Source organism: Lachancea thermotolerans (genome assembly GCF_000142805.1).
Source record: "Lachancea thermotolerans CBS 6340 chromosome C complete sequence".
Classification (NCBI taxonomy): Eukaryota; Fungi; Ascomycota; class Saccharomycetes; order Saccharomycetales; family Saccharomycetaceae; genus Lachancea; species Lachancea thermotolerans.
This window is the reverse complement of record NC_013079.1, coordinates 616156-642108: the sequence shown is the minus strand read 5'-3', so window position 1 is coordinate 642108 and position 25953 is coordinate 616156. Positions and strand designations below refer to the sequence as shown.

The 25953-nt window shown below is 50.2% G+C and overlaps 13 protein-coding genes and 2 non-coding genes across 15 annotated transcripts; 8 read left to right on the top strand and 7 right to left on the bottom strand.

Moving 5' to 3' along the window:
• Window positions 1–7: 7 nt before the first annotated feature.
• Window positions 8–79, top strand: KLTH0C07436r. The gene has a single exon. It is a non-coding gene; the product is annotated as a tRNA-Asp (tRNA).
• A 1038-nt stretch (window positions 80–1117) lies between these two features.
• Window positions 1118–2599, top strand: MRX18 (17-beta-hydroxysteroid dehydrogenase-like protein; the record flags this gene model as incomplete). Its single annotated transcript, XM_002552501.1, has 1 exon — window positions 1118–2599. One exon carries the CDS (start codon window positions 1118–1120, stop codon window positions 2597–2599), a length of 1482 nt encoding a protein of 493 aa, XP_002552547.1.
• A 224-nt stretch (window positions 2600–2823) lies between these two features.
• On the top strand, window positions 2824–2895 carry KLTH0C07392r. Its single transcript has one exon. It is a non-coding gene; the product is annotated as a tRNA-Gln (tRNA).
• A 547-nt stretch (window positions 2896–3442) lies between these two features.
• ARO3 (3-deoxy-7-phosphoheptulonate synthase ARO3) lies at window positions 3443–4675 on the top strand (the record flags this gene model as incomplete). The annotated part of the gene is made up of 1 exon (XM_002552500.1): window positions 3443–4675. One exon carries the CDS (start codon window positions 3443–3445, stop codon window positions 4673–4675), a length of 1233 nt encoding a protein of 410 aa, XP_002552546.1.
• Window positions 4676–4863: 188 nt separating this feature from the next.
• MUM2 (Mum2p) lies at window positions 4864–5814 on the bottom strand (the record flags this gene model as incomplete). Its single annotated transcript, XM_002552499.1, has 1 exon — window positions 4864–5814. One exon carries the CDS (start codon window positions 5812–5814, stop codon window positions 4864–4866), a length of 951 nt encoding a protein of 316 aa, XP_002552545.1.
• Window positions 5815–6072: 258 nt separating this feature from the next.
• Window positions 6073–8361, bottom strand: UBP14 (ubiquitin-specific protease UBP14; the record flags this gene model as incomplete). The annotated part of the gene is made up of 1 exon (XM_002552498.1): window positions 6073–8361. One exon carries the CDS (start codon window positions 8359–8361, stop codon window positions 6073–6075), a length of 2289 nt encoding a protein of 762 aa, XP_002552544.1.
• A 219-nt stretch (window positions 8362–8580) lies between these two features.
• Window positions 8581–10011, bottom strand: EHD3 (mitochondrial 37S ribosomal protein mS47; the record flags this gene model as incomplete). Its single annotated transcript, XM_002552497.1, has 1 exon — window positions 8581–10011. The coding sequence occupies one exon, from the start codon at window positions 10009–10011 to the stop codon at window positions 8581–8583; it is 1431 nt and encodes a 476-aa protein (XP_002552543.1).
• A 1236-nt stretch (window positions 10012–11247) lies between these two features.
• KLTH0C07282g (sphingolipid delta(4)-desaturase family protein) lies at window positions 11248–12393 on the top strand (the record flags this gene model as incomplete). The annotated part of the gene is made up of 1 exon (XM_002552496.1): window positions 11248–12393. The coding sequence occupies one exon, from the start codon at window positions 11248–11250 to the stop codon at window positions 12391–12393; it is 1146 nt and encodes a 381-aa protein (XP_002552542.1).
• Window positions 12394–13069: 676 nt separating this feature from the next.
• On the bottom strand, window positions 13070–15775 carry AKL1 (serine/threonine protein kinase AKL1; the record flags this gene model as incomplete). The annotated part of the gene is made up of 1 exon (XM_002552495.1): window positions 13070–15775. The coding sequence occupies one exon, from the start codon at window positions 15773–15775 to the stop codon at window positions 13070–13072; it is 2706 nt and encodes a 901-aa protein (XP_002552541.1).
• A 180-nt stretch (window positions 15776–15955) lies between these two features.
• Window positions 15956–17854, bottom strand: ORC2 (origin recognition complex subunit 2; the record flags this gene model as incomplete). The annotated part of the gene is made up of 1 exon (XM_002552494.1): window positions 15956–17854. The coding sequence occupies one exon, from the start codon at window positions 17852–17854 to the stop codon at window positions 15956–15958; it is 1899 nt and encodes a 632-aa protein (XP_002552540.1).
• Window positions 17855–18018: 164 nt separating this feature from the next.
• On the top strand, window positions 18019–18402 carry RPC11 (DNA-directed RNA polymerase III core subunit RPC11; the record flags this gene model as incomplete). Its single annotated transcript, XM_002552493.1, has 1 exon — window positions 18019–18402. One exon carries the CDS (start codon window positions 18019–18021, stop codon window positions 18400–18402), a length of 384 nt encoding a protein of 127 aa, XP_002552539.1.
• A 116-nt stretch (window positions 18403–18518) lies between these two features.
• On the bottom strand, window positions 18519–19502 carry HEM13 (coproporphyrinogen oxidase; the record flags this gene model as incomplete). Its single annotated transcript, XM_002552492.1, has 1 exon — window positions 18519–19502. One exon carries the CDS (start codon window positions 19500–19502, stop codon window positions 18519–18521), a length of 984 nt encoding a protein of 327 aa, XP_002552538.1.
• A 1494-nt stretch (window positions 19503–20996) lies between these two features.
• Window positions 20997–21794, top strand: KLTH0C07172g (C2H2-type zinc finger protein; the record flags this gene model as incomplete). Its single annotated transcript, XM_002552491.1, has 1 exon — window positions 20997–21794. The coding sequence occupies one exon, from the start codon at window positions 20997–20999 to the stop codon at window positions 21792–21794; it is 798 nt and encodes a 265-aa protein (XP_002552537.1).
• Window positions 21795–22098: 304 nt separating this feature from the next.
• Window positions 22099–23325, top strand: KLTH0C07150g (3'-5'-exodeoxyribonuclease; the record flags this gene model as incomplete). Its single annotated transcript, XM_002552490.1, has 1 exon — window positions 22099–23325. One exon carries the CDS (start codon window positions 22099–22101, stop codon window positions 23323–23325), a length of 1227 nt encoding a protein of 408 aa, XP_002552536.1.
• Window positions 23326–23760: 435 nt separating this feature from the next.
• Window positions 23761–25110, bottom strand: PTC2 (type 2C protein phosphatase PTC2; the record flags this gene model as incomplete). The annotated part of the gene is made up of 1 exon (XM_002552489.1): window positions 23761–25110. One exon carries the CDS (start codon window positions 25108–25110, stop codon window positions 23761–23763), a length of 1350 nt encoding a protein of 449 aa, XP_002552535.1.
• Between the last annotated feature and the right edge of the window lie 843 nt (window positions 25111–25953).

The following is a 25953-nucleotide window of genomic DNA, read 5'->3' as shown; positions in this document are numbered from 1 at the left end:
AACAAGATCCGCGATAGTTTAGTGGCTAGAATTCGAGCTTGTCGCGCTCGGGACCGGGGTTCGATTCCCCGTCGCGGAGAATTTTTTGCATTCTGCCTCGATTTTTAAGGATCATTAACGACAAGCAACAGCGAGGTCGCAAGATACGGATAATCTTTCAAAGCACTGGAAACGCCGATGCATAGAATTATTCTTGGACTATTCCCCGGCCTCGCGATTCGGTGTTGCACGTGGATCTTCTAGAGGTTCCGACAGAGTTGTGCTTCCGGGCTTTTGCTGGAAAAGAGCGGTTAAGATCATGTGCGTCACTTTAAGAGCATCCAATGGAAGGTCGCTAGCACGCACGTACGATACTGGCGTTTTCCGATGTCATCTCCAAAATTCACCAAGAGCTCGAAGGTTGTGTTTCGTATCTCGAAACCTATAACCCACATCTAAACAAATATAGAGCTTTGCGCAACAAACTTCGCGTCCCTCTTGTACAGTTTTCTCAACAAAATCATAAGCTCCTCTGCATCGCGCTCAATACGCCAAGAGTTAGAAGCACGCTTCTCCAAATGCTACAAACGCGCCTTTTCCCCGAGCCTCAATAAAGACGGCTAACATGAGATTCATCGCAATATACGCAACAAAAAATAGCATTCCTAGCCTACTGCGCCCGCTATTGCTGCGTCACCAGGGAGGAGCAAAAGTAAGAAGCGTTCCAGCCAACAAATCCAATAACGGATTTGGGTCTCAAAAATCTCCAGTTGCATAGCCTTGGTGACAGGCTTGGCCCTCGAAGGCTTGTAGCTACTCTACTTTTCAGGTCTTAGACCTTCACACTCGGGCCTGTCTACGTGCGCAAAATTGCGTGTTCAAGGCTTAAACAGCTAAGAAATTGAGGCGAGACTCTTCGAATGAACCTTGGGTGTGCCCGAGATGTTTTCTCTCTGCATCAAAGCTCACACCCCGCACTTACATGGAAGGGAGCGCACTGGTCGCATCGCAAAAAAGAATACCGGCTGGCCCTTCGGTGCGCGTACCAAACGATACACTGCGTGTGATTCCCCTATAAAACCCTTAAGCAGGGCCAAGCCATTGGGACCAGATCCATAATAAGGAGCATTCACAAACAATGTTTGACAAATTGAAGCAGAAGGTCCAAAAGCTGAAGATCTCAGATGACAAAGAGCATGTTCCCAATATCGGAAGCTCTAACTCACTCTCGAAGAGAGATATTTACCGCAACCGTTACAATTACGGTGTAAACTTCGGGTCGCTTTTTGTCCTGGAAAGCTATATCTTCCACGACCTATTCGAAGAGGGCGGCGACAATGAGCACGATGCTGTTGCTGCAATGGTCAAGAAGCACTCTGCCGAAGAGGTTTCCAAGAAGCTACAGAACCACTATGACAGTTACGTATCAGATGAGGAATGGAGCTGGCTGAAGAATGAGGCCGGCGTCACTGCGATCCGGCTGCCAGTCGGGTACTGGCACGTTGATAACGGAAAATTCATCACGTCTAGCATGAAGTTTCACGATCTGCAAAAGGTTTACGAGGCGGCAAAGCCATGGGACTACGTGCGCAAAATTATCCAGCAGGCGGACAAGCACGATATCGGTGTTTTAGTCGACCTTCATGGGCTGCCAGGCGGCGCGAATGGCGACGCCCACAGCGGAGAAAGCAACGGAGGATCTGCCAAATTTTTTAGCAACCACGACTACGTGAAAACAATAGTCGACGACTTGATCCCCTTCGTGGTGAAGGACGTGTGCACGCCCAACGAGAACGTTATCGGCCTTCAAGTCGTTAACGAGGCGGCATTCAGTGAGTCCGCTTCCCACGAGAAGAAGTTCTATGCCAAGGCTATCAAGGCTGTTCAGAGTCTCGACGAATCTCTGCCGGTTGTCATTTCAGATGGTTGGTGGCCCGGCCAATGGGCTGACTGGCTGAACGAAAACAAGCTAGTGAACAACGTTGTTATCGACTCCCACATCTACAGATGCTTCTCTGATGAAGACAAAAAGAAAAACGCACGCCAGCTCACGGATGAGCTTCCCAAGTCAATCGACTACCCACACGACAAGGCTGATTACATGGTCGGCGAATTCTCGTGTGTGATCGATGAGGAGTCTTGGAAACGCACCAAGGAACCACGCGACGAGTGCGTTGCGGCCTACGGCAAGAAACAGGTGGAGGTGCTCCGCAAGAAGGCGAGCTGGGGTTGGTTCTTCTGGACCTTTAAGTTCCAGGAGGGCGATGGCGGCGAATGGGGATTCCAGACAATGGTCAACAGAGGATGTATTCCTAAGAGGCCCCGCGTAGACCCATCCATCGACGACACGAAGGTGAAAGCACTTGCAGACGAGCATTCTAAATATTGGAAGGAAAACGGTGGTGGAAAACTCGAAACTTGGCGCTTTGAAGAAGGACTGAAGACGGCGGCCAATGACGTCTTGGCTTTCAACAATTTCGACCATTCCAGAGTTGGTAGAACTAACTTTTTCAAGAACTTGAGAAGAAGCCAACACATTGACGCGAAGGGGGACAGCAAAAACGTTTGGGAATGGGAGCAAGGCTACGAGAAAGGTCTTTCAGAATTCAACAAGGTATAATGAACTACGTAATTACCAATAACCATGATCAAATATTCTGCTAGGCGGCACTTCGACTTTCGCGTGAAGACGGGTAATAATAGTGAGGCATACCACTGTACCGATTCCATGTTACGTAATAATGAGTTACAGCGGCACAAATTAACGTATAGCTAGAAGCCCAGCAACACAAGACAAGAAAAATACTATGTGTACTACTTGGATTAGGTTCCACAATGAAGGACGGTCCTATAGTGTAGTGGTTATCACTTTCGGTTTTGATCCGGACAACCCCGGTTCGAATCCGGGTAGGACCTTTTTGCATCAGTTAAGATGTGCCTAATGAATAGTTGCTCTATATTTTGTCACGTGCGACTGCTAAACCCATAGGAAATCACGGTTCAAACAGTTATGGCATATGTTACCTTTGCATGAACGCGCCTTCGGGCGTGAATTCGCATTCCTAGGCTCCTGACCTTCGCAAGCATTCCCGAACGATCTTCACACTTGATGCAATGAAATTAATATCACTACAAGAGAAGGAAAGACACGTCTCAATAATGGTTGTTGCAAGACTACAAATTCGCAGGCCGTCACGATACCACTGCAGTCTGGGCTTTCTGATCCTCGGCTTTGAGAGTATTATAGGTTAACATGTCTCTGTGATAGTTCATTAAATTGGCATACTGGCCTATAAACATCATAGCTGTGACGTCTTGAAGCACCCCCACTTGCTCTCTACCTTAATGCTATAATTAAATCCAAAGCTCAATTGAAGGTCGCGGTGAAAGTTTAGCCGCCGAAGGATGTTTGCTTCTTTGCCTTAAAGATATTATGAAATTACGTAATCTTGAAAAAATTTCAATGACTGATCTTCAAAAAAAAAAGTTCCACCGACATATTAGAAGAGATGCCGCAGTCTTACTGTTAGATCGAGTTCCCAGCTCTCGTTCACTAGACTTCCCTTGCTATCCAGAAATGTTCATCAAAAATGACCATGCCGGCGACAGAAAGCGCCTTGAAGATTGGAGAATCAAAGGCTACGACCCTTTGACTCCTCCGGACTTGCTTCAACATGAGCTTCCAATCTCAGAGAAAGGCGCCAAAAACATTGTAGATGCCCGCGAACAAGTTTGTGACATCCTAAACGGCAAGGACGACCGTCTAGTTATTGTGATAGGTCCTTGCTCAATCCACGACCCTAAGGCCGCATACGAGTACTGCGATCGCTTGTCGCAGATCTCGCAAAAACTGTCCAAGGACCTTCTCATTATTATGAGAGCTTACTTGGAGAAGCCCAGAACTACAGTCGGCTGGAAAGGTTTGATTAACGACCCAGACATCGACAACTCTTTCCAGATCAACAAGGGTCTGAGGATTTCAAGAGAGATGTTCACTAACCTGGTGGAAAAAATGCCTATTGCTGGAGAAATGCTTGACACCATCTCCCCACAGTTCTTGAGTGACTGCTTCTCGCTCGGCGCTATTGGCGCAAGAACCACTGAATCTCAACTTCACCGTGAGTTGGCCTCTGGTCTTTCTTTCCCTATCGGTTTCAAGAACGGTACCGATGGTGGCCTGCAAGTCTCCATTGACGCCATGAGAGCCGCTGCTCACGCGCACTACTTCTTGTCCGTTACAAAGCCTGGCGTCACTGCCATTGTCGGCACAGAGGGTAACAGTGACACTTTCATTATCTTGAGAGGCGGTAAAAAGGGAACAAACTTTGATGCCGAAAGCGTCAAGCAGGCCCAATCCGAGCTCATTCAAGCCAAGGTTGTCGATGAGAACAGCTCGGCCAGAAGAATTATGATCGACTGTTCTCACGGCAACAGCAGCAAAGACTACAGAAACCAGCCCAAGGTCGCTCAGTCTATCTTCGAGCAACTGACAGATGGCCAAAACGCCATTTGCGGTGTCATGATCGAGTCCAACTTGGTTGAAGGCAGACAAGATATCACTCCAGAGGGCGGCCGTGAAGGACTAAAATACGGTTGCTCCATTACCGATGCCTGTATCGGCTGGGAGTCTACCGAGGAAGTTCTGACACTTTTGGCGAAGGGCGTCCAAAACAGAAGAAAAGCTTTGAGTAAGTAGAGAGCTACAAACGGTTTTCACTCGTGGCATCTTACCGAGTTTGAGTTTGTTTAATTAAATATTGATTTATTATCCTAAGGCCTACATACTGGATGTGCTTTAATATTAGCGTGCGGCTTGATATGAATAGCAACTTTATGGCGCGAGCGAAGCAAATTGGGAGCAGGTAGCTTTCCTGATTGAAGCTTCTAGTCCTTAAGGGCTTTGCGCTCAACCTGGGAAAGTTTCCTCTTGAGCTCTTGATTTTCTCTTTTGATAAGCTCTAGTTCAATGTGTTGCTCCTTTGACCTTCCGTATCCTAACATTTTGGCCATGTCTTGGTTTTCCTTAGTCAGTGTTTCCAACCTTACAACCATTTTGTGAGCTAGCGCCTCTTCATCGTAGCGACCGAGCTTTGTAACACTATTTGAGGGGTTCAATGCTATTGCGGTGACAATGCTTTCAAGTCTTCTACTTGTCTCCTCTAACTCTTTGTCCTTTGCCGCAATTACAGATGACATCTTATGAAAAATGGACTCTAAGCTCACCGGCATCTCGACAGTGCGACCCTTCTGGGATGCCGAGGAAACCCTGCTATCCTGTTCTTGTCTGGCAGAAAGTCCTTGGTTGAAAATGCGTTTTAGACTCTGTATCTCGGTTTCTAGTGACTCAATTTGGGTCTCCTTCAGCTGTAACTCTAATTGCATAGACTCGACAGTTTCTTGTTGCCAGTGGTTCGAGCCCACTGTGGTATTATAGGCAGATTCCTTAGTGTTGACGGTGCTATCCATTATGCTATTCGCAGTCATATTCCCCGCAGTATTCTCGCGCCCCACATTCAAATCCCTATGCTCCATATTCCAATAAAAGTTATCGCGACTCCCACCATTGCCACCAATATTGCCATTGCTGCCACCTGCAGGCCCCTGATGAAGCGTGTTAGGGTGTCGGGGAACCAATGCTATGCCGCCTTGTGGCGGGAATATGGTATTATTATATGCGGTAATAGATTCTTGGTTTCTGTTATTGGCACCTATCATACGTTTATCTCCATCGCCACCGATGAAAAGGGCATTTTGAGACAGAGCCAGACCAGCGAGAGAAGCTTCGAGCCCTTTTTCTTGAAACCCTTGCATCGAGTTCCAATCGGAAGAGTTCATCTAAACAACCAGGAGCATAGTTAGAAATCCGATTTGCAAGTACTTTAACCACCTTCACATACATATCCGCTGAATCGATTGGTGCGAGGAACCTGTTGGTTTTCCATTGCAGTTGGTGAATGAATCCAACGCGAGGAGGTTCAAACTCTCGCCAGATATGCCCGATTTATAGTACTGTCGCAGCGTTTCAGGCTAAAGTGATAATTCGTCTGCGACGATACAATTCCATCCTGAATGGGAATTAAAGAATTGGTCAACCTAAGAGCGATCGAAGAAGTAAATGTAGCCGTTCTTCTTGATTTCTTCGATATTTGTAGGGCTATCCGCAACAACGATCTTTTCGTCGTTATAAAGAACCCATTTGACTTCGTTTTCGACTTGTTTTTTGATAAATGCCACATAGTGTCCGGAATGAACCGACGCTCCCTTATGGCAGACCACTGCCTTAAGTCTGTAATTGGCTTTGTCTTTGTCAGTAATCCCATATTCTTTGTCATCCTCATCTACTGTCGACTCTTGAATGCTACTGTCGCAGTAATCAAGGTTGTTGAAAACCCATTCGACACTAGCGCTAACGTTGCCTTGGTTAATGATGAGAGCTTTCCGGCACAGTTCCGGGTTCAGGCCCATAGCAGCCATGTTCTCAAGCGCTTGTGGGTTAACCTCAGCTGCTTTTGAGGGCGCACTTGGTACAATAAAAGGATCATTCAGGTCTGCATCGTCCATGTGTTGGAAAAGCCAGTTGGCAGCAACTTCTGCGCTGCTGTTACCGCTGTGATACAAAGCTCTGACTGCAGCATTTTCCGAAAACCCCATCTCCGTAAGTTGAATAATGCAGTTCGCTTTAGGCTCAAACCCAGCGGGTTCGCCCTTTTCAAGGAGTGTCTCATTATCTGGATCGAATCCATTGGACTTGAATTGGCCAAGTTCCAATATCGCGGTGTCTGCAGCTTGTGTTCCTGGCACTAAAACTTCTTGAGATGTTTTCACAGGAACCCAGTTCACAAGCTTTATTCTACTACAGCTCGCCACTAAAATCTCTGGGAAAGTGCGGAACCCGCAAGATTTATTGGCTTTCGTGGTCTCATTGCAGGTGGGACATTTGAATTCAACCTCATCGCCCTGAAAGTTCTGTGCAAGATTGGCCAGTAAATCCTGAGGCTCCTCGGAATCTGAAAGGAGAACTTGCAAGTAGTCAGAAACCTGGCTTGTGTACTTCACACCATGGCACTTGGTACACTCAATCCTATCCTGAAGTGAAAATTTCATGAGATCATTCGGATTCGATGAAGATTTCTCGAACACCTTTTTGTCTAGTAGATCGACAAAATAAGAAAAGAACTCAAGCGCATCCTGTTGCCTCCCAGAGCTGAACTCTTCATGTGTCCCACCAATACAGTGCTTAAAAGTTGTGGGTTTAACACCGTGCGGATATTTCTCAGGCTCGTTTTTCAAAGCATTTCTCATTTTAATCAGTTGACATCTCAGGTTACTGGAAACATAGAGAACATCACCAGGAAAGTCGCCAAGGCCTTCCAGCGACCACCTAGATAAATCGCCATTAAGAAGGACCTGCAGAACTGAATTCAAATAACACGAATTCCCCAAATTTTGCAGACCATACCCATATTTCTTCGATCCCTCTAAGTGGCGCAGCTCATGGCCTTCAGCATCAACCATTTGAAAGTCCCAGTTCATATTTTGCTCAACCTGCAGCTCAAGCAAGGTTTTTTCTTGAGCCACCCGGCTCTGGATGTCGATGCCCCAATACAAAAGTAGTTGAATCCACTTTTTTGTGTCGGCGAATTGGACCTCATCATCACAGGAGTAGCAATAAATGTCGGCTGCTGAGTTACTCAAAGAACCCAATTTTACTGCCAATGGATGTCCTGGGTTACTTTCAAAGTGTTTGAGCGCGTGAGAATGTCCTTCAATGCCCACCTGCTGTCTGCCGCATCCGACGTTGCCGCAGTGAAGACACATCCAAAGATTACTTCCTAACTTACAATCTGTGCACCTGTTGGCGACGGTTTGAGGATTATCATTTGGGACCTCAAGGTTCTCAACATGAACACAGGGTTTGACTTCTAGTTGCCAAGCCTGGGTCATATTTTGAAAGTTGCTGGATCGAGCATTCAGTATCTCTGTGACTTTTGTTGTTACCGAAGAATTAAGGCCCTGAGTTCGATAGTCCGCGATTATTACTGCACCTTTGGTGAGCCACCAAAGCGATTCATAGGTATCATCTTCAGACTTTTCTGTAATTTCTAGCTTCAATTTCTTCTCAATGGGCTGCTTCTGTTCTGGTTTCCTGATTTTGCTTACCTTCAGTAGGAAGTCGTGCTTGTCATTGAAATCGTTTTTGGCTACAGACTGGTGAACAGGTATATGCGTATCGCAGAAGCTCTGGAAGCACGTTAAGCACACATTTAAGGCGTGCGATGCCATCTGATCATCGTTGTACATGCTTTCAAAGCAATAACCACAGTCATCTTTGTGGATAACAGAAGGGATCTGCAATAAGCCAAACTCTTCAAGCTCTGACATAGTCCTGTAGTACACTGAGAACTTAGGAAAACCCAAAAGAATGAGTGTTTAGGGTACTCGCGAAGAGTTAAGGTTTAGCCCAAAAAAAGGCTTCTAGGCGTCAAGCAATTTGTCACCTTGACCTTATTCACGTGACGTATAGTTCAAAACATGCTTATGTAGATCAGCGATTTCTATTTACATGGCCGGGGCCGTCAGTTGCTACCATTAGTCTGGAACTTAGTTGTTCCAGCGCAGCTCACCAGCATCACCAACAGTACATTTCCTGGAGCAGACCAGGTTGCACAAATATTCAATCCCCGTCTTTCCTTTGGAGGATGAGTTATACTGCGAGAAGTACTTCACAACTTCCGCCTGGTTCGCAGCTAGTGACCTTCCAGAATTATCATTTCCTGTGATATAGTCTTTGAAGTTTTGCTCAGTTGGAAGCATAAATTGAGAGTGGTAGGGGTACTTCTTCCAGGTGACTGCCTTGTCAAACTTCTGGAGTGACACAGATGCGGATGCACGGGGAGATACTAAACGTGAGAGCTCTTCAAGGGTCAAAGATGTTTTTGTCCAAGGAAATGCAGATTTGCTCTTATCAACAAGTTTGTGCTTAGTAGCCTGGGAGAATTCGGAAGCTGGGTCCTCGCACATATTAGAAGCTGTGACCAGGTCTTGCTTCAAGGCAGACTCGACATCTGTCTGAGAATTTCTGCGGAACTGCTCAATAGCAACCTGGACTGAAACGGGGCTCTTTGTACCAAGTTTCTGCAAAGTTAAGCGCGCGAATTCCTTTTCTTCGGGCGACGCAGAGCTGGAGTTCACAACCTTCTCAAGGGCAGTGTTAATTCCCTTCCAACCATGCCCAATATCAAAGCAACTTTCAATCACGTCTAGCTGGGCATTAGAGTACTTGAAGTTGTAGTCCTCAGGAATGCCAACAGAAAACTCCTCAATGGCATTGCCTGTTATTTGCCACATTTCCTCGGAGTTGGTGACCGGAAGCTCTCCCAGTCTCGCCTGGAGATCCACAAGGTTGTGACTTGGCACATAATGAGACGCTAACCCAGCCATGTACACGTCGATGCCGCTCAAAAGATCGCCTGTGAGGCATAAATAAAGCGCTAGCTGGCCTTTGGTGCCTCCAACAGTTGTTAGTTGAGGAAGTGAGAACGTAGTACCGACGTCAGGAAAGAATCCGATGTCCATTTCAGGCATGCACCAACGAGTGTTCTCGGTCGCAATCCGGAACGGTACATGTGTGGCCAAGCCAACGCCTCCGCCCATAGTGATACCATCCATCAATACGACCACTGGCTTGTTGTAAGTTGCCAAGAGCAGGTTTAAGGAGTATTCATTGCGGAAAAACTCAAGCGAGAGGTCGCGCTTCCCCGCGATATTCTGCAAGGCGACGGTAGCCACGTCTCCTCCAGAACACAGCGACCTGGGAGCGTTTGCAGAGCCGATGACCACAATGTTGTTTGTTTCGCTTTTCGCATACTCTTGAAGGGTCGGTATCATCTTCCGGCACATCTGGTCAGAGAGCGCATTGAGCTTTTCAGGCCTCGACAGCGTTACCACGCGTGAAACGCCCTTGGATCCGAACTTTACCTGCTCAGACATGAACCTCTTGATCTGATGGCACCTGAGTGATGACCTGAGCATGCTTAATTACTGCACAAACGAAGCTCGCTGTTATAATCCTCTTTATTTGCCTGTCCTGGGGCACCCGAATGAATGGCGAATCTTTAAAATTTGTATGGCTAGGGACTTTACACAACGTCGAAGATGATGTAGGGCTTGATCTCCGCAACGCGGGGTCGCTGGGCTGCCAGCGGGCTCGAAGAACACCGATTGAACTGTGACTCGACTAAGCAGTAAATTACGGCTACTAAGACCAGAATTTCGAGCTCTATGTTGCATGTTTTTCCACGCCTGTTCTTGTATGCAAATCTTAACCAATTTTCGAAAGGGTGGGTGACAGAGCTCAGGTTAATGAGGCGCCAACTGGAGGGTTGAGATTTCAAGTTCACGACTAAGGCATAATTAAAGAAGCGTCAGACACCGCTGCATCATGAAAAGCATCGAACAACGTTGGACAGCTCGTAAATTAACAAGAAGCTATTTCCGCAGGCTGGGCTGTCCTCAACCTTGATGAAAAGAGAGCCATGCCACGCACAAGGCAACAAGTATCAAATGACTGGCTAAACAGTTGTCGCAGACCCGTTTGGCTAAAACCTCCATCCCAAGTGATTCTTTCAGCTTCGCGAAGCGAACATCACAACGCGACAGATTAGTACAAAATGATTACCAATCAAGCATAAAGCATGGTTGGCGAGACAAAGCTGCAAGTGAAAAACGCTACAATATGTTAGAAGTGCGAGGAGATTTAGCTCTAACATTACTCTCCAAAAATTGAGCACTGGTCTTCTTGTTCTGTAGCCTTGAAGCCCAAAATTTCCAGCACTTGTTGATATCCACTTATGGCTTGGTCGTAGCCTTCTCAACTCCGAGTATCTGCGGGGCGGATTGTACTCTAAAACAACAGTCACAATTCTCAGTCAGATAACCAAGGACATTGATGGGGCAAGAAGGTCCGAAGGCAGCTATCAAAGGGTGTATGTTCTTTCACGTGACTACATCGTTAAAAGCGTTAATTTTTCTTTTGCAACTTTTAGTCGTTAGAGACGAAGGATCTATCGATCCTAAGATCAGATGTTTTCAAGCCTCGAATGCATCTAAAGAAAGCGCGAAGAAGGAATGGTGAAGAATGGCTACTTAACACCACATTATAAGCCGAATTCCACTAGCTAAAGAGTTTCAGATCTCGAGTCGAAACTATTACTACAGAGCGGCTCTAACTTTAAGACCGCAACATCACCAAACGCACAGCACTACGACATGCCCATCTCACATAAAGGCCTGTCTCTCGGGACCGAAACAATGGAGCCTCCGCCGGTCGACGCACCTCTCAAAACACTGCACAACTTCTACTGGTCGTCGCACAAGGAGCCGCATGCAATCCGGAGGCACGCAATCTTGAAGTCCCATCCACAGGTGAAAAAACTTATGGGACATGAACCGCGCACCAAGTTCATCGTGGTTGGCGTGGTGGCACTGCAATGTACGGTTGCATACCTGCTGCGCAACACGCATCCCCTGAGTCTGAAGTTCTGGCTGTGTGCATACGTTATCGGCGCAACTGCTAACCAGAATATTTTCCTTGCAATCCACGAGCTTTCGCACAACCTTGCGTTCCGCAAGCCTTTGCATAACAAACTCTTTTCTGTCTTCACGAACACGCCGATCGGTGTCCCATATGCCGCGTCTTTTGCGCCTTACCACCAGCTTCATCACAAGTTTCTGGGTGACGAGGTTTACGACACGGACATTCCCACCAAATTCGAGGCGTTGGTTCTATCTAACGTGTTGGGTAAGGCATTTTTCGCCACATTCCAAATCTTCTTTTATGCATTGAGACCCATGTTTGTTACATCCATCCCCATGTCACTTCTACACCTTCTCAACGTTGTGTACCAGTTCACTTTCGATTATGTGTGGATCCATTCGTTTGGTTGGAAGTCATTCATGTACTTCCTGATATCCTCGTTCCTCGCCGGCTCACTTCACCCATGCTCCGGACACTTTATCGCTGAGCACTATCTCTTGAACCTCGAAGAGGCGCTTGCAGGCGGCAAGCTTGCGCTCAAGCACACCCCTGCTGAAGATGAGGAGATTCATTCCACTGATAAGTCCAAGATCAGCCGGGCTGATGTTGAATTTCAGCATCGATATGCTCTGGAGACCTTTTCTTACTACGGCATTTTAAATGTGTTCACCTGGAACGTAGGTCTTCACAACGAACATCACGACTTTCCCTTTGTCCCCTGGTCGAGGTTGTGGGAACTCAACAGGATGTGCCCCGAATATTATCAGGACTTACCCAAGCATGATTCTTGGTGTAAAGTTCTCTGGAACTTTGTTTTCACCGATGATGTGACTTTGTACAACAGGGTCAAGCGTGTTAACAAGGAACACATGAATTAGGCTGCGCTTGTCACAGACATTGATTCAGTGAAGGGGGTCGCTTTAAGTCAAGAGCTTCTGGTGCGTCCTCCTTGGAATGCTTTCAACATCAGTTTTCCGGCGGGGGATTCTCCCTTCCAAAGCAGGCTTCTTAAAACATCGTTAACATACCAAACTGTTTTTAAACTTTATCCATTTATATATATATGACTGCCGAAGTTATACCTTCACCTTCATAGCATGTTGCGCCGTTCATGTTCTGTCGTAACGCATCATAGGAAGATGTACTTGATGAGCCCAAATAGGGCGAATGTTAGCATTGCGAGGAAGAAAGCGTGAAGACAAAACGCATCACCCGTCGTCATCAAATAATAAGGCAAATGGATGTAGTACATCCAGTATAAATTTTCGCAGAAGTCTAGAACCTTTTCCATAAAAGTTCCCTTGCTAAGTTCTTCATCGGTAGGCCTATATACCATAGTGCCGTCGTTCATCTTTGGACTTTTCTCCGTTTCATTTAGGCTCATCGTTGCCAAATGCGCTCGCCCTTGCTCCTCGCTTCGGCGAACAGTACTTAAATCATGATACACTCGTAATTTTAAACTAGTAGTTCTTAGTATATAATGACAAGTAGCTATAATTTGGGGTAGGTTTATATGACCGAGGATGTTTGAAAGAAGCCCTGAGTTGCAGCTTATCAGCTTTTAAATTTGCCAAAGAAGGACTTGCGTTTACTCGAGGTATTTTCGCTACTGTTCGCGGCTTCACGTCTAGCGTGGTCAAGATCAAGCGACTTTCTCGAACGGGAGAAAGATTTTTTGGCTTCAAGCCCGAGATTAGACTTGCGCTGCTGGTGTGTTATTGTCTTGACCTTCTGTAATTTCAGATCAGGAGAGGGCGATTTAGAAAAGTCCATTTCCTGATACTTAAGATCCAAAGACCTTCTTCCCCTTGGTTGTTGTTGTTGCTGTGGGACAACTTCATTGATAGTTTTTCCACGATTCTTCGACTCTGACTTGCTTTTGCTCAGTTCCACTGAATAACTCTCGCTTGAAGCTAAACTTTGTTGTGAAATGTTTGTGTCTTCCTTGAAACCGCCTTTTCTGGGTGTGGATAAGTCAACCTTGTCGTAAGTTAAGTCTAGCTTTTGGGGCTCTTTTTTTGCAGCAGGCGAGAAGTCGACCAGTAGTTCTTTTTCGTTTTCTTTAAGCTGCTGCTGCTGGAGCTGTTGTTGCTGTAATTGCTGGTTTTGGAGCTGTTGTTGTTGTAATTGTTGTTGTTGAAGCTTCTGTCGCTGCTGCTGCTGTTGCTGCTGTTGCTGTTGTTGTTGCTGTTGCAGTCGTTGTTGCTGGAGCTGTTGTTGAATCTGCTGTTGTTGTTGTTGCTGTTTAATCTGCTGCTGCTGTTGTTCTTGAGGTTGAGGTTGAGGTTGGGGTTGGGGCTGAGGTTGAGGCTGTGTGTTTTTACTTTGGGAGCCTTGATAAGCGTAGTATTGAGGAACTTCAGTCTGGTTTGGCTCATTTGTCGTTGAATGAACAGCTGGCGCAGGTGTGGCAGAGAAATATTGACTGAATGCGCCAATCTTTTCAACGTTAGGATCTCTGATTTGCTCTTGGAAATGGTGAGTTGGCATAGGCTGCTGCACATTTGCGCTACTGCGCTGTGCTTGATCCTGCCCTAACTTCAAATCTGCTGCAGATGCTGAGACGGGTTCCTGCGAAAAAAACTGTTCTTCGGTGTTGGTGTTTAAGCCATCGTCATGAAATACCGAATTCGAATCCTGATCCAAACTGTAGACTTCTCTTTCATTTTGAATATATGGAAATGGATTTGTGGGCTTATGTTGCTTGACAGAATTAGAAGAGCGCGCCGTGGACTCCCGAGCCATGCTCAAAGCTCCCGGATTCGGTACTGCGGGTTGTGCGGGGTTTGTAGAATTTCCTGCAAGCTTAGAAATTGAACCTTGAGCCCCCGCAAGATCCGTTTTACTCGAAGAATGTGAGCTTCCTTCAAGGCTCCCAATGTTACTCGAATTTTGTCTCCCTGATTCTCGCTTAGTCTCAGTGTGCAAGTATTGATCCAGATCTTCAACTGAAGGAAATTGCCGCTGTACAAGGCCTATGTCTTCCTCGCCAGCAGGAGTACCCTCATTTCCCGTTTCAGATAGTTCGGCAACCTGTGGCCCAGCGGCCACTTGAGATTCCCTATGGCTTCCCTTTTGGCCGACATTTACAGGTTGTTTCGGAGCTACTTCAAAGCAGTTAATGAACAAGTCGTTCAGTATGTCAACCTGTTGCTTGTTTTCGTAGGCAAGATACATCTGGTACTGCACCTTCTGCAATTTTGCTTGATATGCCGAGTACTTCTCAAAACTGTAAGGTCCCATGCCATATTTATCTTCTATTGGATTTTCAACTTTCATGATCGAGCATAAATTGTCCATAATTTGGTAAATGTTAGGCCTTAAGTTCGGGTTCTCTGCCAGCATGATAATAATCAGGTTGATGAGCTTGGAAGAGTAGTTGTTGATTGGAAATTCGTATTTGGAATGCAGAATTGCGAACTGCCCCGTGAGTTCGAAAGGGGTTGTGTAGAACAATAGCTTGTAGAGGAATATTCCTAGTGCCCATATATCAGATTTCTCGTCGATTGGGAGGCACCTATATAGGTCAATCATCTCGGGCGACCGGTACTGTGGCGTGGTGTGAATGTAAATGTTATTGGTTAATACGGCAATTTCCTGATGAGTGTTCGCGACTGGGAGGCAAGTTGAAGTTGATCCAAAGTCACACAACTTGAAATTATTATCTCCATCCACCAGGACGTTTTCGATCTTGACGTCGCGGTGGATGAGAGGTATCGGCAAGTAGTGCATTTGTGCCAACGCTCTGGTGACATCAAACATGATTTTTAGGATCTCCTGTTCTGAAAGCTTAGTAGTCAGGCGCTGGTTCATGTAATCCAATAGGGAGTTGTTCGGGCAGAGCTCCATCAATAGCATAACCTCAAAACCAGGCACTCCGTCGCGAGATCTAGATGCGTGGGAGTCATAGTATTGCACAATGTTGGGACAGCCTGAAAGCTGCTTCATGACGCTCACCTCATTCCTCATCTCGTTAAGGCCGTTTTCGTCCGTAACCAGCACTCTTTTGAGGCAGGCGGTTTCGCCGACCTTCAATGTGATCGATGGCGCCTGCTCGAGCTCGTTCGCATATTCCACGAACTTAACAACATAGATATGCGCAAAGCCACCTTCTGCGAGGTATTTTACGATTTCTACTCGATGGTTCCCCACTATTACCTGTGATCCTGTTTTGAGCCGCTCCAGCACCGGGAGCGTTGCGCTACGACTCGAATTCGCACCCGATACCACCTCGTGGGATGAGGCCTCGGACTTCGACATCGACAATCGTCTTTTCCCTAGGATCTCGATGCCAAAATGTATCAAATGGTTCCCTTTCAATAGGGGTCTTTGCAAGGCTTAACGAGAGTTGATCACTGCGTACGTGATGAACCGTCCGGGACCCAATGTTTGTTATTAAATACTGAATATACGCGCTAATAACGGCGAATGCTCTGATGCTTACACGTTCAGTATGTCCTTTAGCAGGGTCTGCATTTCGGAGTATACATAAGGAACGTAGAGAGTCTCTGCGCCGCTTCTGTCTTTGGACATGGCAGCCATCTTATGTTCGATAAATTCGCTTAACATAGACCGTAATGAAACTTCGTTAGAGGCAATGAACTCAGCAGCGCAGAGGTGATAAAACTGCTTGAACTCTATTCCGAAGGCGTGTGATCCACGCTTGTTAGCAGAATCCTTGCCTTGTGACTCCATATTCGCCAGTTGGGTTTCGATGAGCAGTTTGTACATTCTTTTGGAGTTGCTTGTCAGAGATTCTAGCACGTAGCGTGCACCCTCCGCACCCGTGGTTCCTGAGCTCTTGCCCAGTTGCATTATGTCGCTAAAGGAAGACTCGACGGCGTAGCCTTGGTAATTAGTGATGTCGTGAAATATGAAGTTGAAGTTTTGCGCGCGGACATGATCCCAAAGCAGGGGCGCGTAAACATGGTCTGTCGATGCAACAAGAGCAATCTGGCGGACCCGCGCGAGCGAGCTGAGCATGTTTTGAAAAGGAGCTTTTCTTACCATGGGCCCGTCTAAATTATGCACCAGTACCACCAGTTTGATGAGGGGCGGGCTGTCGCGGTAGACTTCTATCATTTTGTTGATCTGCAACTCGACGTGGTTTCCCCAGTATTTGGTCTCGGATTTGCCGAGTTCCTCCTGCAACATCACCTGCGATATTGAATGAAAAGCGTCTCTGTAGCTGCATGTAGGGTTGTAGCCATTTATGACTACACATGGAACGCCATCTATATCCCCTTCGTCATCGGCATTGTCGCCTTCGCTGTTGTCACCGTCCTCGCCATTGAAATTGATTTCGCCTTTTCTGTCAGTGTGATCTGCTTTCTCTTCCATGGAACCAAAGTTGAGCGCATCGGAAAGAGTGAGCCTAGGGGAGAGATAATCTATGACAAACTCTTCCAGAAACGACCGCTTTGACCCGACACCATAGAACAAAAGGGAGAATCCCTGGGCGAGCTCGAACCAGTATTGAGGAAACATCTGACGCTGAACCTGTCGCAACGCTTCTTTGCTGGATCTGTGGAGCAATGAGTTCAAGGTATTAGAGATTAGTGAAAACTCTTCGCGTGTCACTTGTGGAGCCATTGCCATTGTATTCGTGGACTTCTGGTGTGATCGCAGTGGTTTTTTCTGATCGATGTAACCTTCAAAGCCGTCGAAGAAGTAAGTGAGGTGCTTTTCTTTAGGCGCTTTATACTCTCCCTCTTGGGGGATGGGCGTGGGCACGAAATGACGATTAAGCTGGATCTTGAAAGGCGACTGCTTAAGTACAGGCTTCGTAGGCGACTTGGCTGGCGATGAAAAGACATGTGAGGATTTTATTGGCGAAGAGTTTGCCGTCACAAAACCGGGTTCGCCCTCCTGATCGGGCCCTAGCTCATCCCTCATCAGTTTTCGGGGCCGCAGAGGAGACTGTGAGCGGGACGCTGGCGCGTAATCGTCTATATTCTCAGTAGGCTCGGTTTTAACCTTTCTAGGCCTTCCCCGTTTTGAAGGCCTCTTCGTAGGCGACTCGGGAGCCATTGCTAGTGAGGGGCCCGTGTCAGATTTGAGCGGCGACGGCTCTGGCTCTGCCATAGGCGTTTTTTCAGGGTCTCTCTGCCGTTTCCTTGTTGGAGAGCTCTCTAGGTCTTGAAGGCCCGGCGTCATCTCGGGCTTAACGGGACTGCTAGTTCTTCTCTTGGCGGGTGACGCAGGTCCTGCCCGACCTGACCTGCGAGCGCGACGGCCAACGAACCTCCAAATTATCGGCAGCAGACGCTTTTGCGCTTCGCTTTGCGCGCCTGAGACTTGTATGTCTTCATGAGATACTATGTCTTCCGCACTGGACATAACCTAAGTTTGAATCAAGCCCTCTTTAGGACGACGCAGCTATTGTTTCTCGCCTAACAGTCCATTTTTGATCTGCGAGAGGACCTACTAAATCACAACTTGAATTAAAGATCACATTGTCACGTACCACGAAGAGATATGTTCTGAAAAATTGGTCCTAACCGATGAGCTTACCAGTCGATGAGCTCCGAAACCAGCGAAACAGAGGCGCCAAGATGCTGTCGTTCTGTCCTCACTGCCACAATATGCTCGTGATATCGCAAGCGGATAGCGGAGCGTACGCGCTCCAATGCGGTGCGTGTCCTTACGCGTTTCCAATCGAGGGCGTTGAGGTGTACGACCGGAAGACACTTCCCAGGAAGGAAGTGGACGATGTGCTCGGCGGTGGCTGGGACAATGTGGACCAAACCGCAGTGCAGTGTCCAAACTACGATGAATGTGGCGGTGAGAGGGCATACTTTTTCCAGCTTCAGATCAGATCTGCGGATGAGCCCATGACGACCTTCTACAAGTGCGTGAGCTGCGGCAACAGATGGAGAGAGAATTGACGCGTATTTGCTGCGTGTGTGCGTGTATGTTCTATAAGATGGCGGTATTAAATAGGCGGATAAATATGATAAACAAAAGTGTTTTTTGGCTAAAGTTCAGGTGCGAAAACAAGCGGTTAGACCCAGTCCACCGGGTTTTCCAGCACCTTCAAGAGCTTGTCCTCGCGGGAGCCGGGCTCTGGGTGGTGATCGTAGAACCAGCACGCGGTCACGGGCAGACTCATTAGGATGGACTCCGTGCGGGAGCCCGGGGTGCGCAGGCCGAACTGGGTGCCTCTGTCCAACACCAGGTTGAACTCGACATAGCGGCCGCGGCGGATTAGTTGCCACTGCTTCTCCTCCTCGGTGAAAGGCATGTCCTTTCTGCGGGCGATGATGGGCAGGTAGGAGGGCAGGAAGGCGTCGAAGCAGTCCTCGACGATGGACAGGATCTCCTGGGGGTCGCGGTCGTCCATGTCGTCGAAGAAGATGCCGCCGATACCACGGGTCTCGTTTCTGTGCTTGATAAAGAAGTACTCGTCGCACCACTTCTTGTAGCGAGGGTAGAGGGCGGCGTCGTGCTTGTCGAGGGCCTTCTTGTGCATCTCGTGGAAGAGGCGGGCGTCGTCTTCGTAAAGATAGGAGGGGGTGAGGTCGGCGCCACCGCCGAACCACCAGGTCTGCGGAGTGCCGTCGGGGTTCCAGGTCTCGAAGTAGCGGTAGTTGAGGTGGGTGGTGGGGGCGTGAGGGTTGGAGGGGTGGATGACCATGCTGAGGCCGCAGGCGAAGAACTTGACGCCTTCCGTGTTGGGCAGGCCGGTGGCCGGGTCCTCGGGCAGCTTGAGGTTCTTGTGGTCGTGTTTCATGGCGGAGATGGCCGCGGGCGAGAGCTGGCCGTAGACGACAGAGACGTTGACACCGCCCTTCTCGAAGGTGGTGCCGTTCTGCAGGACCATGGAGGTGCCGCCGCCGCCGTCGTTGCCGCGGGTCCACGAATCGGGCGTGAACTTGACGGTGTCGAGGGTCTCGAGGCCCTGGGTGATCTCGCGCTGCTTGCGGCGGATGAGCTCTTCCATCTGCTTACGGATGGGCAAGTGGGTGGGATCCTCTGGGGCGGGCATTGTGGCAGGGTGTGGGGCTTGGTCGCTTGCCGAGGGAGAAGACATGGCGGAGGAGGGAGGGGAGCGCGGGAGCGTTTAAATGCTTTTCAGACGGGGCGGTTGGGACTCGTTTGCAGAACGCTTTGTCTCGAAAATTGTACGAGGGAAGTTAATAACCACGAGATATTGGGAACGGCGAGAAACGAGAAAGAGACGGCGGCGCGGGCGGTATACGAAGGACAAGACGCGAGCAGGTGGAGTGACGCGGCGGGAGGGTGCGCCCGGCTCGTATACTGGGCGCGGGGCGCAGGGCGTGGGCGCTGGGCGCCGAGCGCTGACACGAGCGGCAATCACGTGCGCGGGCCCTGGACAGCGACCTCACGTGCCAACACGTGACACCGTGCGACTCCGTATCACGTGACGTATTTACACGTGATCCGTTCGTGCCCCGCGATTCGTGTCGAGTGACCTCCCGCCCCGCCGTCCTGCCAACACACAGCTTTTTTTTCGTGTCTTCCGCGCCTGCCGCGTCTCCCGCGTCTCCCGCGTTTCCCGCATCTCCCACGCACCCCGCGCGCCCCACGCGACTTCGACCCAGCCTGCGTTGCCCTGTCACACCACCTCTGCCGTAACTGCGCGCGCTTCCCGCGCCTTCCCGCCTGCCCAGACCGATTTGTCATTCGCCCAGTCTCTTTCCCGTCGAAACTCTTCTGGAGAAAGCCACGCGCGCGGGTCCTCCCCACAACGTTCTGCAGGGCTTGGCCAGCCGCACAAGAGGACCCGTGCGTTTCCTGCCGGGTAACACCCCGTGTGCGTTCGCCAAGCTGCTGATACTATGCTGATACTACGCTGATACTGTTGCTGCTGCTGTTGCTGCTGCTGTTGCTGCTTGCTGTTGCTGCTGCTGTTGCTGCAGCAGTCACACGTGCCACGCCTGTAGCACGCTATAAGGCCACCAAACTGTCCCAAAATAACCCCGGCGCCCGCGCCGCCGTCTGTAATCGCGCTAGCGTAACCGCAAAGGCCGCGGGCGCGGGTTCGGCCGCTCCCGCGGCCGCTCCCGCACCTGCGTCTCCGCAGCGAGCCTCTCCGCCGTCGTTGTCTCTGCCCGTATCAGGCAGGGTCTTGCCTCGATTGGCGCAGGGCAAGAAAAATGGCGCAAAAAATTTTATTCTTGGCGCAGACGGGAGCGCGGCGCGGGCCGCGTCCCGGCAGAACCCTGACGCGCCGCCACCCGGAAAAACTAGGCTTGGCAGGACCCGCGCGGGCCGTAGTGGCGGACGCGCGAGAGGGACAGCCAAGGTTCTGGGCTGACGTGCAGCAGAGGTATATAATAGGCTGGGGATTGGACCCGGTGGGAGCAGTGCGTGCGGGAGACGGGCCGAAACGCACTCGCTCACGCGCACAGCACGGCAAGTTTACAGGGGCGCGAGACTCGAGGATTTCCACTCGGCACACACACGCACACGCGGATACAGCACTTCGCACGCACACACACACACACACACACACACAATGACCACGCTGGCTAGCATGCACAGTCCCGCGCTGGCGGGCGCGGTGCGCAGCAGCGTCGAGGAGTTCTACTACCGGGGATCGCCCAGCACGTGCGAGCAGCGGTGCATCGCGCTGGACGGCGCGCGCGGCAACCAGGTGCTGCTGCCGGGGCCGGGCTCGGGGCCCGTGACCGCGGCACAGCGGCACGTGGAGAGCGACCTGAAACGCGCGCTAGACCGCTGCGCGTTCGGCGCCAGCACGGCGCTGGCAGCGACCACAACGCTTCCGCCACTGCGGCTAGCGCGGACGGGCTCCGTCACACCACACGGGTCCGTTTCGGGCCCGGGTGTCGGCTCGGGTTCCGGTTCGGGTACGAACTTGGCCCTGGTCCCAGGCCTTAGAGCGCGGGCCGAATCCGCGTCCGGGTCGGTTTCCGCATCCGGCTCGGACTACGATTCTGCCGCGGGCCCGGTGTCCCCCGTGACCGCGGCTCTTTCCCCGGCAACGGCGCCGGCCGCGGGAGAAACTTCCGCGCCACGCCCTGCGTCGGCGATGTCGTCGGCGACGACATCGCGCCCCACGGGCAAGCGCGCGCGCTCGCCCATCGAGCAGCGGAGGCGCTACGTGTGCAAGACCTGCGTCAAGGGCTTCACGACCAGCGGCCATCTCGCGCGCCACAACCGGATACACACGGGCGAGAAGAACCACGTGTGCCCGCACCCGGGGTGCGGGCAGCGGTTCAGCCGGCACGACAACTGCGTGCAGCACTACAAAACGCACCTGCGGCGGAACACGTGGCAGGACGACGCGGCATGAATAGGGTACATAGACAAAACAGGATTATCGGACAAGACGGCGGGGCCGTGCACGTGATGCAGTGTGCACGTGCCGGAGGCGAGCTTGATATCACGTGGTGGCGAGTGTGTCGCTTCGAACGCAGGTCTCGCGGTCACGTGGTGCTGGACGTATCACTTTGCACGCATGTTAAGTGATCGGGCCTGCGTCACGTGCGTCGCCCTCTACTTGCAGTGCTCTTCCCGCCGCACTCGCCCGCCAGAAGAGCTCTCTCCGCCGACATCTCGAACAGCACCCGTCTCGGCCGTCCCCGCCACCCCGCCGCATGCTCAGGAGGATGTCCCACGCCATCAAGTTCTATGACATCGGTCTCAATCTCACGGACCCCATGTACCAGGGCCTCTACAACGGCAAACAGTACCACCAGCCCGACATCCAGCGCGTCCTGCGGCGCGCGCAGCAGGCCCGTGTCCACGCTATGCTCCTCACCGGCTCCTCTATCCACGAGTCCCAAGAGGCCGTCGCGCTCGCCGCCCGCTTCCACTCCCCGGACGCGCGTCTCTACTACACCTTGGGCGTCCACCCGTGCTGTGTGAACGAGTTTGTCCTCGCCGACACCAACTCCACCATTGACAACCCGACCAACGACCCAGAGTTCAACGCACGCCTCGACGTCGCCGATGCGGCGTTTACCAAGTCCAAGCTCCGCCAGCTCTACACCCTCATGCGCGACAACGCCCGCGACCCCAAGTTCCGCGCCATTGGCGAGATCGGCCTGGACTACGACCGCTTCTACTACTCCTCCCAGGAGATGCAGCTGCTCTTCTTCGAGGAGCAGCTCAAACTGAGTTGTCTGTTCCCCGAGATGCCTCTGTTCCTGCACATGCGCAACTGCTGCGCGGACTTCGTCGCGGTGCTCGACAAGTTCGTGCGCGGCTTTGCCGATGCTGACGACCGCTTCGACCACCGCGAACTAGTCCGCGAAGCCGGCGCCAGCCACGAACACCTGCCGCAGATCAGGGACGACGGCGCTATTTTCTACCGCTTCTCGCCCGTGCGCAAATTCGTTACCCATTCCTTCACAGGATCGCCTCAGGACTTGCAAGACGTGCTCTCGCTCTCTGCCAACTCCTACATCGGCATGAACGGCTGCTCCTTTAAAACTGCAGAAAACATCCAGTGCGCCAAAGAAGTTCCCTTGGAAAGGCTCCTGCTAGAGACAGACGCGCCATGGTGCGACATCCGCAGAACCCATGACTCATACAAGTACCTGTTCACCGACCCCTCTGCGCACAATCTACAAAAGGACGACCCATGGCACAGTGGCCTCTCAGACGCGTACCCCGACATCCCACAGTGGTTCAACTCTGTCAAACGCGATAAACTTGATAAAAAGTCCGAGGAGGAACGCGAGCAAACCACTGTCAAATCCAGAAACGAGCCGTGCTTCATGGGACATGTGGCCACCGTGGTGGCGCGTGTCAAGCAGCTCCCCATCGAGGAAGTAGCTTCTACGGTCTGGGACACCACCTGCGGCGTATACGGTGAATGATCGGAATAGACTTATATAAACTTGTATATATAATGGCGCTTAAATATACATTAACCATTGACAAGTCGTTGTCAATCTTCCCCGCTTTGCGAGGGACTACTATACAGAGACAACTAGCATTTGGATGTGAAGCATAAGAAGGTTTGAGAACAGCAAACTCAGTGTCACACTGAGCCGCTGCGCTGTAACCATGGTCGTAAAATCAAGGTCGTAAAATTAACCAGCGATCCGTGTAGCATAAAAAAGGAAGGGAAGGGAAGGGAAGGGAAGAAACGGTGTGAAACTGGGTATCGAATTAACATGCCATCTCATTAACGTAACAGAATAAATCCGAGCGGAATAAAAAGAAAAGTATATCACAGATATTAACCAGGAAGGTGCCAAGAAAAAAAGATAACGGACATTAAGCAGACAAAACGATGAACTTGAAACCCCTCAATCCTTCACCTCCTCCAGCTTTTCGGGCTTTTCGTCGGACTCACCTTCCTCTTCGGCCTGTTGTGAAGCGCCAGCTCTGCCCCCCAGTGAGGCCAAAACCTCAGACAATGCGGAGCCATGGATGTAAGAGACGTTGTTGCCGCCCTGCGTCACTTGGATTCCGTTGGCACCTAGTAGGGTTTCTAACGAGAATAGGTCCATTTGGGAGCGGCCTGGGGCGCCTTCGTGGCGTTCCATATCGGTGTCTTCGTCATTCATGGACGAGAAGTTGCTGTTACCGCCGGTGCCATTGCTAGAGTTGCTGTTTTCTTCTGTTTTCTTGGTGGACACAGCGAAAACCTCAGAGTCATCCTTGGGGAAGTTGTAGAAGGTAAATATAGCACGCCTTCTGTCCTCGAAAGAGACTGGGGCGGAATGCTTCTTGTTTCTGATACGGGTGAACCACTCATCGATGGTCTCGCCGTCCTTTAATAGAGCTACAACCACGATACTCATGTTGTCGCATCCGATACCGGTACCTTCGGTAGTCGGCGAGCAGCACACGTCAACAATTCTGGAGGATATGTCCTGGAGGTTCATGTTGCCCTTGTTGATACCATAGTGGACCAAGTCGACACACTCTTGCGATGACAAGCAGTCCCATATACCATCACAGGCAAGGATAACGAACTCGTCTAGTTCGTAGTCTATAGGATGCTCGACCACATCAGGGACACATGTCACGATCTGAGAGTGAGGTGGAAGGCTGGGGTTAGATTTGAACTCGAAGTCACCGATGGCACGGCTCAGAGCGAGGTTGCCGTTCACACGGTCCATCTCAACGAAACCATCTGCTGCAACGATACGCGATCTCTCTCCAACCAGCGTTGGCTTGTGGTCGTACGAAAGCGCCTTGGCTAACTTGTTGCGTGAGAGCACTGTTCGGCTGTCGCCAGCGTTGCCGCAAAACAGTTTTTGCTGCGCGCGGGAAACAAGCATAGTAGTTGCGGTACAGCCGCTATGGTCGTTGCGTAGCAGCGGATCTTTGAGAATTTCCTTGTCGGTAGCGATAAAAGCGTCCACGAGCGCGCGCGCAAACGCGCTTTTTTGGAACGAAGGTTGCGCCTGCACGACGCCCGCGGCCTTGTCGCCGCAAAACGCGGCCACCGATGATCCACCGTGGCCGTCGAACACTGCGTAGTAAGCAACGTGGTCTGCGTCACCCGCGCTGATGTTGGTCGCGCAAACATGCGAATCTTCCATGGACATACGCCAGCCTTGCATGGCACACAGCCCGAATGCACTCAGAACATCGCCGCCCGAGGCGAACTCCTTGTCAATTATAGGATTTGACAGTATTTGGCCCATCTTTCGCCACTTTCTCTCGAATTGTTTCCACTATCGGCAGGCTTGTTGTGGTGATGGTAGGGGTGGCAAACTTTTAAAAGGTGTTGAGAAAATTTTAGAGCGTCCCGTGTCACGTGATTCCCGACTCATCCGCCGTGTTATAGTAATGGAAAAACCTTCAGTTTAAAGCTGTCAACTAGCTGTAAAAGCACCGGCTTTCAAGATGCGGTTCGGAAATATCTGTAGCTGAGAAACGCAGCGTGCTATCGGGCTGAGTGGATTTGTTCGAAGAGCTTTCTTGTCTATCACGTGATCATGATGAGATGAGTTGGCTGGTTAGGTCACGTGAATGTCTTACAATCGACTCGTTATGAATCTAAGCGACCTTGCTATGCCAGCTGCCCGGCTGTGGGACAGAGTTAGTTGTGATTGTTTAAGTTAAGATTCCTGTCAGCTAATTTTTATGCATGCTGTTGAGGTTTTAGGGTCTTTTTAGGAGCATTGATCTGCGCCCTACTAAGGCTTGACGGGGTGCATCTTTTGGCCTAAAACTTACTGGTTTGTACTTGTTAAGAAGCTTTTTGGTGTTTTATTCTGGCGCTCTCGTTGCTTCTAATACCCTTTTATGTGGCGTTGGATATAATGCGTCTGAACTAAAATGAGTATGTGCCGAGTTGTCTTGCAGATGGAACTCGCGGGCGCCAGCTCTTGAGAATTTCAATGCATTTTCTAAAGTACAAAGCTCTTGTTCCTCCTTTAAATGCAGCAGCGGCAAAGAACTCAGCTTTCTGTTGCGCTTTTGGAATATTGGATGCATCACTTAAAGGCAAGCATTAAGGTGCCTTACAATATTCATCAACGGCC